Source organism: Pseudophryne corroboree, chromosome 10 (assembly GCF_028390025.1).
Source record: "Pseudophryne corroboree isolate aPseCor3 chromosome 10, aPseCor3.hap2, whole genome shotgun sequence".
Classification (NCBI taxonomy): Eukaryota; Metazoa; Chordata; class Amphibia; order Anura; family Myobatrachidae; genus Pseudophryne; species Pseudophryne corroboree.
Genome location: NC_086453.1, coordinates 8516316 through 8533383, shown reverse-complemented (window position 1 = coordinate 8533383; position 17068 = coordinate 8516316). Strand labels below are relative to the sequence as shown.

Genomic DNA, 17068 nt, shown 5'->3' with positions numbered 1-17068 from the left:
ACCTACTGAGTCTGTATCTCACACAGGTGGTACGTGACTACCTACCGACTATCTCACACAGGTGGTACGTGACTACATACTGACTCTGTATCTCACACAGGTGGTACGTAACTACCTACTGACTCTGTATCACACACAGGTGGTATGTGACTACCTACTAACTCTGTATCTCACACAGGTGGTACGTGACTACCTACTGACTCTGTATCTCACACAGGTGGTACGTAACTACCTACTGACTCTGTATCACACACAGGTGGTATGTGACTACCTACTAACTCTGTATCTCACACAGGTGGTACATGACTACCTACTGATTCTGTATCTCACACAGGTTGTACGTGACTACCTACTGACTCTGCAACAAACACAGGTGGTATGTGACTACCTATTGACTCTGTATCACACACAGGTGGTACGTGACTACCTACTGAGTCTGTATCTCCCACAGGTGGTACGTGACTACCTACTGACTCTGCAACAAACACAGGTGGTATGTGACTACCTACTGACTCTGTATCTCATGCAGGTGGTACGTGACTACTTACTGACTTTATCACACACAGGTGTTACGTGACTACCTAGTGACTATCACACACAGGTGGTACGTGACTACCTGCTGACTCTGTATCTCACACTGGTGGTACGTGACTACCTACTGACTTTGTCTCTCACACAGGTGGTATGTGACTACTTACTGACTTTGTATCTCACACAGGTGGTACGTGACTACCTACTGACTTTGTATCTCACACAGGTGGTATGTGACTACCTACTGACTCCGTATCACACATAGGTGGTATGTGACTACCTACTGACTCTGTATCTCACACAGGTGGTACGTGACTACCCATTGTCTCTGTATCTCACACAGGTGGTATGTGACTACCTACTGACTCCGTATCACACACAGGTGGTACGTGACTGCCTACTGAGTCTGTATCTCACACAGGTGGTACGTGACTTCTTACCGACTGTATCTCACACAGGTGGTACGTAACTGCCTACTGACTCTGTATCACACACAGGTGGTATGTGACTACCTACTAACTCTGTATCTCACACAGGTGGTACATGACTACCTACTAATTCTGTATCTCACACAGGTGGTACGTGACTACCTACTGACTCTGCAACAAACACAGGTGGTATGTGACTACCTACTGACTCTGTATCTCATGCAGGTGGTACGTGACTACTTACTGACTTTATCACACACAGGTGGTACGTGACTACCTAGTGACTATCACACACAGGTGGTACGTGACTACCTGCTGACTCTGTATCTCACACAGGTGGTACGTGACTACCTACTGACTTTGTATCTCACACAGGTGGTATGTGACTACCTACTGACTCCGTATCACACACAGGTGGTATGTGACTACCTACTGACTCTGTATCTCACACAGGTGGTACGTGACTACCCATTGTCTCTGTATCTCACACAGGTGGTATGTGACTACCTACTGACTCCGTATCACACACAGGTGGTACGTGACTGCCTACTGAGTCTGTATCTCACACAGGTGGTACGTGACTTCTTACCGACTGTATCTCACACAGGTGGTACGTGACTACCTACTGTCTCTGTATCTCACGCAGGTGGATTGTGACTACCTACTGACTCTGTATTTCACACACAGGTGGTACGTGACTACCTACCGACTATCTCACACAGGTGGTACGTGACTACCTACTGACTCTTTATCTCACACAAGTGGTATGTGACTACCTACTGACTGTATCTCACACAGGTGGTACTTGACTACCTACCGAGTCTGTATCTCAGACAGGTGGTACGTGACTGCCTACTGAGTGTGTATCTCACACAGGTGGTACGTGACTTCTTACCGACTGTATCTCACACAGGTGGTACGTGACTACCTACTGACTCTGTGTCTCACACAGGTGGTACTTGACTACCTACTGACTCTGTATCTCACACAGGTGGTACCTGCCTACCTGCTGTCTCTGTATCTCACACAGGTGGTACGTGACTACCTACTGACTCTGTATCTCACACAGGTGGTACGTGACTATCTACTGACTCTGTATCTCACGCAGGTGATACGTGACTACCTACTGATTCTGTATCTCACACTGGTGGTACGTGACTACCTACTGACTCTGTATCTCACGCAGGTGGTACGTGACTACCTACTGACTCTGTATCTCACGCAGGTGATACGTGACTACCTGCTGACTCTGCATCACACACAGGTGGTATGTGACTACCTACTGACTCTGTATCTCACACAGGTGGTACGTGACTAGCTACTGACTCTGTATCTCATGCAGGTGGTACGTGACTACCTACTGACTCTGTATCTCATGCAGTTGATACGTGACTACCTACTGACTCTGTATCACACACAGGTGGTACGTGACTACCTACTGACTCTGCATCACACACAGGTGTTATTTGACTACCTACTGACTCTGTATCTCACACAGGTGGTACGTAACTACCTACTGACTCTGTATCACACACAGGTGGTATGTGACTACCTACTAACTCTGTATCTCACACAGGTGGTACATGACTACCTACTGATTCTGTATCTCACACAGGTGGTACGTGACTACCTACTGACTCTGCAACAAACACAGGTGGTATGTGACTACCTATTGACTCTGTATCACACACAGGTGGTACGTGACTACCTACTGAGTCTGTATCTCCCACAGGTGGTACGTGACTACCTACTGACTCTGCAACAAACACAGGTGGTATGTGACTACCTACTGACTCTGTATCTCATGCAGGTGGTACGTGACTACTTACTGACTTTATCACACACAGGTGTTACGTGACTACCTAGTGACTATCACACACAGGTGGTACGTGACTACCTGCTGACTCTGTATCTCACACAGGTGGTATGTGACTACCTACTGACTCCGTATCACACACAGGTGATATGTGACTACCTACTGACTCTGTATCTCACACAGGTGGTACGTGACTACCCATTGTCTCTGTATCTCACACAGGTGGTATGTGACTACCTACTGACTCCGTATCACACACAGGTGGTACGTGACTGCCTACTGAGTCTGTATCTCACACAGGTGGTACGTGACTTCTTACCGACTGTATCTCACACAGGTGGTACGTGACTACCTACTGTCTCTGTATCTCACGCAGGTGGATTGTGACTACCTACTGACTCTGTATTTCACACAGGTGGTACGTGACTACCTACCGACTATCTCACACAGGTGGTACGTGACTACATACTGACTCTGTATCTCACACAGGTGGTACGTAACTACCTACTGACTCTGTATCACACACAGGTGGTATGTGACTACCTACTAACTCTGTATCTCACACAGGTGGTACGTGACTACCTACTGACTCTATCACACACAGGTGGTACATAACTACCTACTGACTGTGTATCTCACACAGGTGGTACCATCGCTTGGAGTTTGATAAAATGGAAAGTGATAAAGTACTAGCTCACTGTCATTTTTCAAACACAGCCTGTGACGTGGCAGTTAGGAGCTGATTAGCATTTTCTCTCCATTTTATTACTCTCCAAGTGATGATGCATCTAGCCATATATCTGACACTGAGTGTAAATCCCGCCATTGCTGCTTTATATTGTCAGCTTCAACCTGCCGAGAAGCTTTGTAAGAATAGTCTCTCGGGTTATATATTGATGGTACATCAGACCCCACTCACAGGAGTCAATGCTATATAGATGCGGTATTCAACATGTAGCCCTACAGCTGCTGTGTAACTACATATCCCAGCATGCCCTGCCACAGTTTTGCTATTGCTCTATACCAGGGGCGGGGAACCTTTTTTCTACCAAGGGCCATTTGGATATTTATAAAAACCCTTTGGGGGCCATACAAAAATTATCAACTTAAAAATTGGCCTGCCCCCATTAGATATGACCCCTAGAAGCGCCGCTTACACACACACACATTAAAAGAAAGAAAAAACACAGTACTCACAAGCCACGCTCCTGCTTCCAGACTTTTGCCCTCTGCCTGGCTGGCCGCTCCTCAGAACTATGGGAGAGACATCATGACATCTCTCCCATAGCATCGCACAGGCACACACGCACACTGCTAGAGCCGGAATCCGGAGCTCAGGAGTGAGCTCTTGCCTACGGCTGCTGCTGAGGTTAGGTTAGCCTGGGAGGGCCGGATCAAGTGGCTTTGCGGGCCTTATACGGCCCCCGGGCCTGAGGTTCCCCACCCCTGCTCTATACCATATGCCAGTGCCATATACTCGCCTGCTGGGCTATATGTGCCAGCCAGTGGGCACCCGCACAGGGCAGGACAGCTGAGCCGCTATGTTGAGCCTTCAGTCCCGCTGATATAGTCACTCAAACATTCCTCTCCTGAGTGACCTGTGCCCTGCGTGGAAGCACCTAACCCACTGGTGAGCATTACTCCTAGGGGCCTGTTTAAGAATAAGCCCCCTTTAACGGTCTTAAGGCCACCTTCTAGACACCCCAAGCTTCATGCTGGCCTTCGTGTTACGGCAAATTACCACCGGGTAGCTCTGCGTAATAATAATGTAGCAGAACTTCAGAGATGTTGCTTAGAGATATGTTTTCTAAATTGCGATCTAACCGGGCCTTGTATATACAGTTGCTGAGAGACAGCCCGTAGCGGTAGTCATCTGGGAAATGGGAAAGCCTCATTCTACATGTGGACGTTCGCTGGGGTTTCAAACGGTAGGAGGGACATCTGCACAGGATGTGTTTTACATGTTGTTCTTAGAAGAATCAGTGGTCAATATTAGGGTGATGATGATGATGACCACAAGCGAAACCACAAGCATTGCACCACAATCGGCACCACAAGCATTACACCACAAGCATTGCACCACAAGTGGTACCACAAGCATTTCACCACAAGCATTGCACCACAAGTGGTACCACAAGCATTTCACCACAAGCGGCACCACAAGCATTACACCACAAGCATTGCACCACAAGCGGCACCACAAGCATTGCATCACAAGCGGCACCACAAGCATTGCATCACAAGCGGCACCACAAGCATTGCACCACAAGCGAAACCACAAGCATTGCACCACAATCGGCACCACAAGCATTACACCACAAGCATTGCACCACAAGTGGTACCACAAGCATTGCACCACAAGCGGCACCACAAGCATTGCACCACAAGCATTTCACCACAAGCATTGCACCACAAGTGGCACCACAAGCATTGCGCCACAAGCATTGCACCACAAGCATTTCACCACAAGCATTGCACCACAAGTGGCACCACAAGCATTTCACCACAAGCATTGCACCACAAGCGGCACCACACGCATTACACCACAAGCATTGCACCACAAGCGGCACCACAAGCATTTCACCACAAGCATTGCACCACAAGTGGCACCACAAGCATTTCACCACAAGCATTGCACCACAAGTGGTACCACAAGCGAAACCACAAGCATTGCACCACAATCGGCACCACAAGCATTGCACCACAAGCATTGCACCACAAGTGGTACCACAAGCATTGCACCACAAGCATTACACCACAAGCATTACACCACAAGCATTGCACCACAAGCATTTCACCACAAGCATTGCACCACAAGTGGCACCACAAGCATTGCACCACAAGCATTGCACCACAAGCATTTCACCACAAGCATTGCACCACAAGTGGCACCACAAGCATTTCACCACAAGCATTGCACCACAAGCGGCACCACAAGCGGCACCACACGCATTACACCACAAGCATTGCACCACAAGCGGCACCACAAGCATTTCACCACAAGCATTGCACCACAAGTGGCACCACAAGCATTTCACCACAAGCATTGCACCACAAGTGGTACCACAAGCGAAACCACAAGCATTGCACCACAATCGGCACCACAAGCATTGCACCACAAGCATTGCACCACAAGTGGTACCACAAGCATTGCACCACAAGCATTACACCACAAGCATTACACCACAAGCATTGCACCACAAGTGGCACCACAAGCATTGCACCACAAGCGGCACCACAAGCATTACACCACAAGCATTGCACCACAAGCGGTACCACAAGCATTACACCACAAGTGGCACCACAAGCATTGCACCACAAGCATTGCATTACACCACAAGCATTGCATTGCATTGCACCACAAGCATTGCACCACAAGCATTTCACCACAAGCATTGCACCACAAGCGGCACCACAAGCATTGCACCACAAGCGGCACCACAAGCATTACACCACAAGCATTGCACCACAAGCGGCACCACAGGCATTACACCACAAGCATTTCACCACAAGCATTTCACCACAAGCGGCACCACAAGCATTGCACCACAAGCATTGCACCACAAGCATTTCACCACAAGCGGCACCACAAGCATTGCACCACAAGCGGCACCACAAGCATTGCACCACAAGCGGCACCACAAGCATTGCACCACAAGCGGCACCACAAGCATTGCACCACAAGCGGCACCACAAGCATTGCACCACAAGAGGCACCACAAGCATTTCACCACAAGCGGCACCACAAGCATTACACCACAAGCATTGCACCACAAGCGGTACCACAAGCATTACACCACAAGTGGCACCACAAGCATTGCACCACAAGCGGCACCACAAGCATTACACCACAAGCATTGCATTGCACCACAAGCATTGCACCACAAGTGGCACCACAAGCATTGCACCACAAGTGGCACCACAAGCATTGCACCACAAGCGGCACCACAAGCATTACACCACAAGCATTGCATTGCACCACAAGCATTGCACCACAAGCATTGCACCACAAGCGGCACCACAAGCATTGCACCACAAGCGGCACCACAAGCATTGCACCACAAGCGGCACCACAAGCATTTCACCACAAGCATTGCACCACAAGTGGCACCACAAGCATTTCACCACAAGCATTGCACCACAAGCGGCACCACAAGCATTACACCACAAGCGGCACCACAAGCATTTCACCACAAGCATTGCACCACAAGCGGAACCACAAGCATTTCACCACAAGCATTTCACCACAAGCGGCACCACAAGCATTGCACCACAAGCATTACACCACAAGCATTGCACCACAAGCATTGCACCACAAGCGGCACCACAAGCGGCACCACAAGCATTGCACCACAAGCGGCACCACAAGCATTGCACCACAAGAGGCACCACAAGCATTTCACCACAAGCGGCACCACAAGCATTACACCACAAGCATTGCACCACAAGAGGCACCACAAGCATTTCACCACAAGAGGCACCACAAGCATTGCACCACAAGCATTACACCACAAGCATTGCACCACAAGCATTACACCACAAGCAGCACCACAAGCATTACACCACAAGCATTACACCACAAGAGGCACCACAAGCATTGCACCACAAGCATTACACCACAAGCATTACACCACAAGCATGGCACCACAAGCATTACACCACAAGCATTACACCACAAGCAGCACCACAAGCATTACACCACAAGAGGCACCACAAGCATTACACCACAAGCATTACACCACAAGAGGCACCACAAGCATTGCACCACAAGCATTGCACCACAAGCATTGCATCACAAGCGGCACCAGAAGCATTACACCACAAGCGGCACCACAAGCATTACACCACAAGCATGGCACCACAAGCATTACACCACAAGAGGCACCACAAGCATTGCACCACAAGCATTACACCACAAGCATGGCACCACAAGCATTACACCACAAGAGGCACCACAAGCATTGCACCACAAGCATTGCATCACAAGCGGCACCACAAGCATTACACCACAAGCATGGCACCACAAGCATTACACCACAAGCAGCACCACAAGCATTGCACCACAAGCATGGCACCACAAGCATTACACCACAAGCATTACACCACAAGAGGCACCACAAGCATTGCACCACAAGCATTACACCACAAGAGGCACCACAAGCATTGCACCACAAGCATTGCATCACAAGCGGCACCACAAGCATTACACCACAAGCATTACACCACAAGCGGCACCACAAGCATTTCACCACAAGCGGCACCACAAGCATTACACCACAGGCGGCTTAAATGGAAATTCTGATGTTACAGGCAGCTGGCACTTTACTAGAAGTCATCTCGTGTCAGTCCCACAAGAGCGATCTGATTCCATCAGCGGACAGATCAGTCCATCCGTGTGTGCGTAGCCATGGCATGGCGAATACTTGGACCAGCTGATGCGCAGCCTGCAGATACCCACGTGACCCCTTCTCACCTATCCTGTGCCTGACATAATATCAGGTGCCCAGTAACTATTGCAGATGAGCCCCCTTTCCAAGCTGCAACGCAAAATATTTAGCTCATGTGGCTATTGGCTGCAGAATGTCCGGAGGGGTGATCCCAGACCTGCGCCAGCCGCGCCACAGGGAGCAGGCCACCCGCGTCCCAGCTCTGTTCCTAGACTCAGAATGCAAAGTTACACGTATGCTCAGGGAATGGGCGTAGGTGGGAAGGAGAAGCGAAGGTGGGAGACGCAGATTGTCCTGCAGCGTCTCTGTGAGGCGTCCTGTCTCGCCGCAGCACTTGGGCCGCACGGAGTGTCCCGGCCATTTCCCTGTATCTATGGCGACGCTCAGCCTAAGCTGGTGACTATTAATCACATTTTCTGGCTTAATGAAAGGTTGTGTGCGGACCTCTGATCTGTTTCCTGACACCTTTACTTTCATTACATATCTGGGACGCATTCAAAAAGAAAATTCCGACGTATAAATCTCAGAACTACAGCGAACCCAGCAAAGCAACCACAAGCACTCATCCACTGTCACTTACCTCTTCAGATCCAGAAGGGCCTTCTCTCAAAGTGTCTTCTGTGGCTCGCCCACATATAGGTGTGAGATAAATATGTATCTGTGACAGAGGCGTCACTAGGGGGGGACCGGCCGCACCCGGGTCTCACCCTTCCAGGAGGTGACACCGAAATGCTGGCTCCCCCCGGTTGCTGCAGTGTAACATTATCCTGCAGCGCCCGGATCATGTCACGGCAGTGCAGTTTCCGTGGGCAGCACAGCTTCTCTGGAGATACTAGGTACCCCTCAGAGTGATTTAACTAGCCCGCAAATGGGGGCTTCTTTAAGGCCACACCCCCTAACCGTGAAGTGACGCCCTTCACCGGATGTCGCCGACCCCAGTGCTGCCATTGATCTGTGATATACAGGGAGTTTGGAAAGTGCCGCTGTGAGCGCTATCTCCTCTGCAGCTGTGACATATACACACACACACGTAGACAAATTTGTTGGTACCCCTACAGCTCATTCCTCCTGGGTAGTGATGAAAGGAAAAGCCATTGTCTCATGTATACCCGCATGCCTTTGCTATGTTACAGAATACAGCAATGAAACCGTGAAAACAGATAAATTATTGCTAATTTTCCAAAGATATTCTAAAATGGCCTGGGCAGATTTGTTGGTACCCCTTAGAAAAGCTAATAAATTAATGGATAAATATTTCAATCTAAATGCTTTCTTGAATTATCATCACACATGTCTTCAATCTTCTAATCTGTCATCCAGCCTATTTACTGTGAATAGAGAAAAGCAGTACCTCAGCTGTTTGGTATCATCGTGTGCACCTAACTGAGCATGGATCAGAGAAATGAAAGGAGAGAGTTGTCCGAGGAGCTCAAAAAGAAAATTATAGACAAGCATGTTAAAGGTAAAGGCTATTATACCATCTCCAAGCAGCCTGGTGTTCCTGTGATCATAGTTGTAAATATTAAGATGTTTAAAGTTCATGGGACTGTAGCCCACCTCTCTGGAGACAAACGACCCCAGATTAAATAGGAGGATTGTGAGACAGGTAGAAAATGAGCCCAGGAAATCTTCCAATGAGATAGTATCTGAACTCCAAGGTCATGGTATATCAGTGTCTGATGGTACACTCTGATGTTTTCTTAGAGACAGTGGGTTCCATGGAAGAAGACCCAGTAAGGAGCCCTTCTGAAAAACAACATAAAAAAGCCAGACTGGAATCTGCTAAAACAAATAATGATACAATGCTTGTGGGACAATGTTTGCTTCAACAGATGACAGTGCTTTCTTCAACAGATGACAATGCTTCCTTCAACAGATGACAATGCTTCCTTCAGGAGGGATGACAATGCTTCCTTCAACAGATGACAATGCTTCCTTCAGGACGGAGGACAATGCTTCCTACAACAGATGACAATGCTTCCTTCAAACAGATGACAATGCTTTCTTCAGGAGGGATGACAATGCTTCCTTCAACAGATGACAATGCTTCCTTCAACAGATGACAATGCTTCCTTCAGGAGGGATGACAATGCTTCCTTCAACAGATGACAATGCTTCCTTCAGGAGGAATGACAATGCTTCCTTCAACAGATGACAATGCTTCCTTCAGGATGGATGAGAATGCAACTTGAACAGATGACAATGCGTCCTTCAACAGATGACAATGCTTCTTTCAACAGATGACAATGCTTCCTTCAGGACGGATGACAATGCAACTTGAACAGAGGACAATGCTTCCTTCAACAGATGACAATGCTTCCTTCAGGACGGATGACAATGCTTCCTTCGGACGGATGACAATGCTTCCTTCAACAGATGACAATGCTTCCTTCAACAGATGACAATGCTTCCTTCAGGACGGATGACAATGCTTCCTTCAACAGATGACAATGCTTCCTTCAGGATGGATGACAATGCTTCCTTCAACAGATGACAATGCTTCCTTCAGGACGGATGACAATGCTTCCTTCAGGACGGATGACAATGCTTCCTTCAGGACGGATGACAATGCTTCCTTCAGGACGGATGACAATGCTTGTTTCAGGACGGATGACAATGCTTTCTTTGGACGGATGACAATGCTTCCTTCGGACGGATGACAATGCTTGTTTCAGGACGGATGACAATGCTTTCTTTGGACGGATGACATTGCTTTCCTTCAGGACAAATGACAATGCTTCCTTCGGACAGAGGACAATGCTTCCTCCAGACGGACGACAATGTTCCTTCGGACGGATGACAATGCTTCCTACGGACGGATGACAATGCTTCCTACGGATGGATGACAATGCTTCCTACGGACGGAGGACAATGCTTCCTTTGGACGGAGGACAATGCTTCCTTTGGACGGAGGACAATGCTTCCTTTGGACGGAGGACAATGCTTCCTTTGGACGGATGACATTGCTTTCCTTCAGGACAAATGACAATGCTTCCTTCGGACAGAGGACAATGCTTCCTCCAGACGGACGACAATGTTCCTTCAGACGGATGACAATGCTTCCTACGGACGGATGACAATGCTTCCTACGGACGGATGACAATGCTTCCTACGGACGGAGGACAATGCTTCCTTTGGACGGAGGACAATGCTTCCTTTGGACGGAGGACAATGCTTCCTTTGGACGGAGGACAATGCTTCCTTTGGACGGAGGACAATGCTTCCTTTGGACGGAGGACAATGCTACCTTCTGACGGAGGACAGTGCTTCCTTCTGACAGATGACAGTGCTTACTTCTGACGGAGGACAATGCTTCCTTCTTACGGATGACAATGCTTCCTTCGGACAGAGGACAGTGCTTCCTTCGGACGGAGGACAATGCTTCCTTCGGACGGAGGACAATGCTTCCTTCGGACGGAGGACAATGCTTCCTTAGGACGGAGGACAATGCTTCCTTAGGACGGATGACAATGCTTCCTTAGGACGGATGACAATGCTTCCTTCGGACGGAGGACAATGCTTCCTTCGGACGGAGGACAATGCTTCCTTCGGACGGAGGACAATGCTTCCTTCGGACGGAGGACAATGCTTCCTTCGGACGGATGACAATTTTTCCTTCGGACGGATGACAATTTTTCCTTCGGACGGAGGACAATGCTTCCTTCGGACGGAGAACAATGCTTCCTTCGGACGGAGGACAATGCTTCCTTCGGACGGATGACAATTTTTCCTTCGGACGGAGGACAATGCTTCCTTCGGACGGAGGACAATGCTTCCTTCGGACAGAGGACAATGCTTCCTTCGGATGGATGACAATATTCCTTCGGACGGATGACAATGCTTCCTTTGGACAGAGGAGTCACAACTGGAGCTTATGCTTTCAAAGAAAAGAGCCCCGTTCCTACTGAGACACATGGAAGAAGCTGGGTTATATGTGAATCCTCCAACAGACTAATGACTCAAAGCACACGGCTCAAAGCACCAAAGAATAGGTAAGAACAGAACCTTGGACAGTCCTGAAATAGTCTGTGTGAGCCTGATCTGACTCCTATGGAACATGTATGGGAAGACCTGACACCTACAGCCTGGTGAAGGCACCAGCACACCTGAGACAGGTGGGGCAGTGGCCCAAACTACCTGCCGACAGGTGCAGATGTGTCACTGAGAGCTGCAGAAATTGCTGGCTTGCTGTGATTACTTCTACAGGTTGTGCAGGAAGATATTAGGTTACAGGTCCCGTCATCTTGGTCCTCCCCCATCCCATTGTTGTTATATTATTTACAATATCCTGTTCAATCTAAAATCTATTTTTTTCCTAAGGAAAAGTCTAATAGGCCGTACACACCCGGCAATGTGCCCGATGGCCGATACAGCCGACAGGCGACCCGGCGGCGCGCGGGAGGGGTTGAGAGACGGGGGGGGAGTGAAGTAGGGCCTATAAGTTCTTATCAGACCCGTTGCCACAGGTGTATAAAATCAGGCACCCAGCCATGTGTAAACACGTGTGATACAAAATGTGTCATTATGAAGAGCTCAGTGATAGCGCGGTGCTGGGATAGGACGCCACATTCGCAATAGGACGGTTTGTGAAATTTCATCCCTGCTGGATATTCCACGGTCACCTGTAAGTTATATTATTAGAACGTGGAAGCTTTTAGGAACAACAGCAACTCAGCCACGGAGCGGAAGACCACGTAACATCACAGAGCGCAGTCAGCGACTGCTAATGCGCATGGTGCGTAAAAGTTGCCAACGCTCTGCTGTTTCCATAGCTGAAGAGTTCCGAACTTCCACATGTAAGCACAATGGGGGTCATTCCGGGTTGATCGCTAGCTGAATTTGTTCACAGCGCAGCGATCAGGCTATAAAACGGCAGTTCTGCGCATGCGGCACAATGCGCACACGCGACGTACGGGGACAACGAACGATGTAGTTTTGCACAGGGTCTAGCGATGCATTTCAGTCGCACTGCTTGCCGCAGAGTGGTTGACAGGAAGTGGGCGTTTCTGGGTGGCAACTGACCGTTTTCAGGGAGTGTGCGGAAAAACGCAGGCGTGCCAGGAAAAACGCAGGCGTGGCTGGGCGAACGCTGGGCAGGTTTGTGACGTCAAATCCGGAACAGAATGGTCTGAAGTGATCGCAAGCGCTGAGTAGGTTTTGAGCTACTCTGAAACTACACAAAAATCTTTAGCAGGCGCTCTGCGATACAACCGTTCACACTTCTGTTAAACTAAAATACACTCCCAGTGGGAGGCGGCATAGCGTTTACACAGCTGCTAAAAACTGCTAGCGAGCGATCAACTCGGAATGACCCCCAATATCCTGTGTGGCAGGAGCTAAATGGGTTCCCAAGGCCAAGAGGCTGCACGCAAGCCTTACATCACTAAGTCCAATGCCAGGCGTTTGATGGAGTGATGCAAAGCACACCGACACTGGACTGTGGAGCAGTGGACACGTGTTCTGTGCAATGGTGTAAAGCACACCGACACTGGACTGTGGAGCAGTGGACACGTGTTCTGTGCAATGGTGTAAAGCACACCGACACTGGACTGTGGAGCAGTGGACACGTGTTCTGTGGAGTGGTGTAAAGCACACCGACACTGGACTGTGGAGCAGTGGACACGTGTTCTGTGGAGTGGTGTAAAGCACACAGACACTGGACTGTGGAGCAGTGGACACGTGTTCTGTGGAGTGGTGTAAAGCACACCGACACTGGACTGTGGAGCAGTGGACACGTGTTCTGTGGAGTGGTGTAAAGCACACCGACACTGGACTGTGGAGCAGTGGGCACGTGTTCTGTGGAGTGGTGTAAAGCACACTGACACCGGACTGTGGAGCAGTAGACAAGTGTTCTGTGGAGTGGTGTAAAGCACACAGACACTGGACTGTGGAGCAGTGGACATGTGTTCTGTGGAGTGGTGTAAAGCACACCGACACTGGACTGTGGAGCAGTGGACACGTGTTCTGTGGAGTGGTGTAAAGCACACCAACACTGGACTGTGGAGCAGTGGACACGTGTTCTGTGGAGTGGTGTAAAGCACACCGACACTGGACTGTGGAGCAGTGAACACGTGTTCTGTTGAATGGTATAAAGCACACTGACACTGGACTGTGGAGCACTGGGCACGTGTTCTGTGGAGTGGTGTAAAGCACACTGACACTGGACTGTGGAGCAGTGGACACGTGTTCTGTGGAGTGGTGTAAAGCGCACCAACACTGGACTGTGGAGCAGTGGACACGTGTTCTGTGGAGTGGTGTAAAGCACACCGACACTGGACTGTGGAGCAGTGAACACGTGTTCTGTGGAATGGTATAAAGCACACTGACACTGGACTGTTGAGCACTGGGCACGTGTTCTGTGGAGTGGTGTAAAGCACACGGACACTGGACTGTGGAGCAGTGGACACGTGTTCTGTGGAGTGGTGTAAAGCACACCGACACTGGACTGTGGAGCAGTGGACACGTGTTCTGTGGAGTGGTGTAAAGCACACCGACACTGGACTGTGGAGCAGTGGACACGTGTTCCGTGGAGTGGTGTAAAGCACACCGACACTGGACTGTCGAGCAGTGGATACGTGGTCTGTGGAGTGGTGTAAAGCACACAGACACTGGACTGTGGAGCAGTGGACACGTGTTCCGTGGAGTGGTGTAAAGCACACAGACACTGGACTGTGGAGCAGTGGACACGTGTTCTGTGGAGTGGTGTAAAGCACACCAACACTGGACTGTGGAGCAGTGGACACGTGTTCTGTGGAGTGGTGTAAAGCACGCCGACACTGGACTGTGGAGCAGTGGACACGTGTTCTGTGGAGTGGTGTAAAGCACACAGACACTGGAGTGTGGAGCAGTGGACACGTGTTCTGTAGGGTGGTGTAAAGCACACAGACACTGGACTGTGGAGCAGTGGACACGTGTTCTGTGGAGTGGTGTAAAGCACACCGACGCGGACTGTGGACTGTGGAGTGGTGTAAAGCACACCGACACTGGACTGTGGAGCAGTGAACACGTGTTCTGTGGAGTGGTGTAAAGCACGCCGACACTGGACTGTGGAGCAGTGGACACGTGTTCTGTGGAGTGGTGTAAAGCACACCGACACTGGACTGTGGAGCAGTGGGAACGTGTTCTGTGGAGTGGTGTAAAGCACACCGACACTGGACTGTGGAGCAGTGGACACGTGTTCTGTGGAGTGGTGTAAAGCACACCGACGCGGACTGTGGAGCAGTGGACACGTGTTCTGTGGAGTGGTGTAAAGCACACTGACACTGGACTGTGGAGCAGTGGACACGTGTTCTGTGGAGTGGTGTAAAGCACACCGACACTGGACTGTGGAGCAGTGGACACGTGTTCTGTGGAGTGGTGTAAAGCACACCGACACTGGACTGTGGAGCAGTGGATACGTGTTCTGTGGAGTGGTGTAAAGCACGCCGACAACGGACTGTGGAGCAGTGGACACGTGTTCTGTGGAGTGGTGTAAAGCACACTGACACTGGACTGTGGAGCAGTGGACACGTGTTCTGTGGAGTGGTGTAAAGCACACCGACACTGGACTGTGGAGCAGTGAACACGTGTTCTGTGGAGTGGTGTAAAGCACGCCGACACTGGACTGTGGAGCAGTGGACACGTGTTCTGTGGAGTGGTGTAAAGAACACAGACACTGGAGTGTGGAGCAGTGGACACGTGTTCTGTAGGGTGGTGTAAAGCACACAGACACTGGACTGTGGAGCAGTGGACACGTGTTCTGTGGAGTGGTGTAAAGCACACCGACGCGGACTGTGGACTGTGGAGTGGTGTAAAGCACACAGACGCTGGACTGTGGAGCAGTGGACACGTGTTCTGTGGAGCGGTGTAAGGCACACAGACACTGGACTGTGGAGCAGTGGACACGTGTTCTGTGGAGTGGTGTAAAGCACACCGACACTGGACTGTGGAGCAGTGGACACGTGTTCTGTGGAGTGGTGTAAAGCACACCGACACTGGACTGTGGAGCAGTGGATACGTGTTCTGTGGAGTGGTGTAAAGCACGCCGACAATGGACTGTGGAGCAGTGGACACGTGTTCTGTGGAGTGGTGTAAAGCACGCCGACAATGGACTGTGGAGCAGTGGATACGTGGTCTGTGGAGTGGTGTAAAGCACGCCGACAATGGACTGTGGAGCAGTGGACACGGGTTCTGTGGAGTGGTGTAAAGCACACCGACACTGGACTGTGGAGCAGTGGGCACGTGTTCTGTGGAGTGGTGTAAAGCACACAGACGCGGACTGTGGAGCAGTGAACACGGGTTCTGTGGAGTGGTGTAAAGCACACAGACACTGGACTGTGGAGCAGTGGACACGTGTTCCGTGGAGTGGTGTAAAGCACACCGATGCGGACTGTGGAGCAGTGGACACGTGTTCCGTGGAGTGGTGTAAAGCACACAGACGCTGGACTGTGGAGCAGTGGACATGTGTTCTGTGGAGCGGTGTAAGGCACACAGACACTGGACTGTGGAGCAGTGGACACGTGTTCTGTGGAGTGGTGTAAAGCACACCGACACTGGACTGTGGAGCAGTGGACACGTGTTCTGTGGAGTGGTGTAAAGCACACAGACACTGGACTGTGGAGCAGTGGATACGTGTTTTGTGGTGTGGTGTAAAGCACACAGACACTGGACTGTGGAGCAGTAGACACGTGTTCTGTGGAGTGGTGTAAAGCACACCGACGCGGACTGTGGAGCAGTGGACACGTGTTCTGTGGAGTGGTGTAAAGCACACAGACGCTGGACTGTGGAGCAGTGGACACGTGTTCTGTGGAGCGGTGTAAGGCACACAGACACTGGACTGTGGAGCAGTGGACACGTGTTCTGTGGAG

At 50.2% G+C, this 17068-nt stretch overlaps 1 protein-coding gene across 2 annotated transcripts in view; it reads left to right on the top strand.

The window, feature by feature from the left end:
• Window positions 1–17068, top strand: part of FAM131C (family with sequence similarity 131 member C) — a 69730-nt gene that overhangs the window by 7821 nt on the left and 44841 nt on the right. The window contains exon 2 of one of the 2 annotated variants that reach the window (XM_063943915.1): window positions 9543–9684. The exons of the other annotated variant lie outside the window; for it this stretch is intronic. Coding sequence (XP_063799985.1) covers window positions 9612–9684 — 73 coding nt within the window. The 5' untranslated portion in view covers window positions 9543–9611. The remainder of the gene's footprint in view (window positions 1–9542; window positions 9685–17068) is intronic. 2 annotated transcript variants of the gene reach the window in all.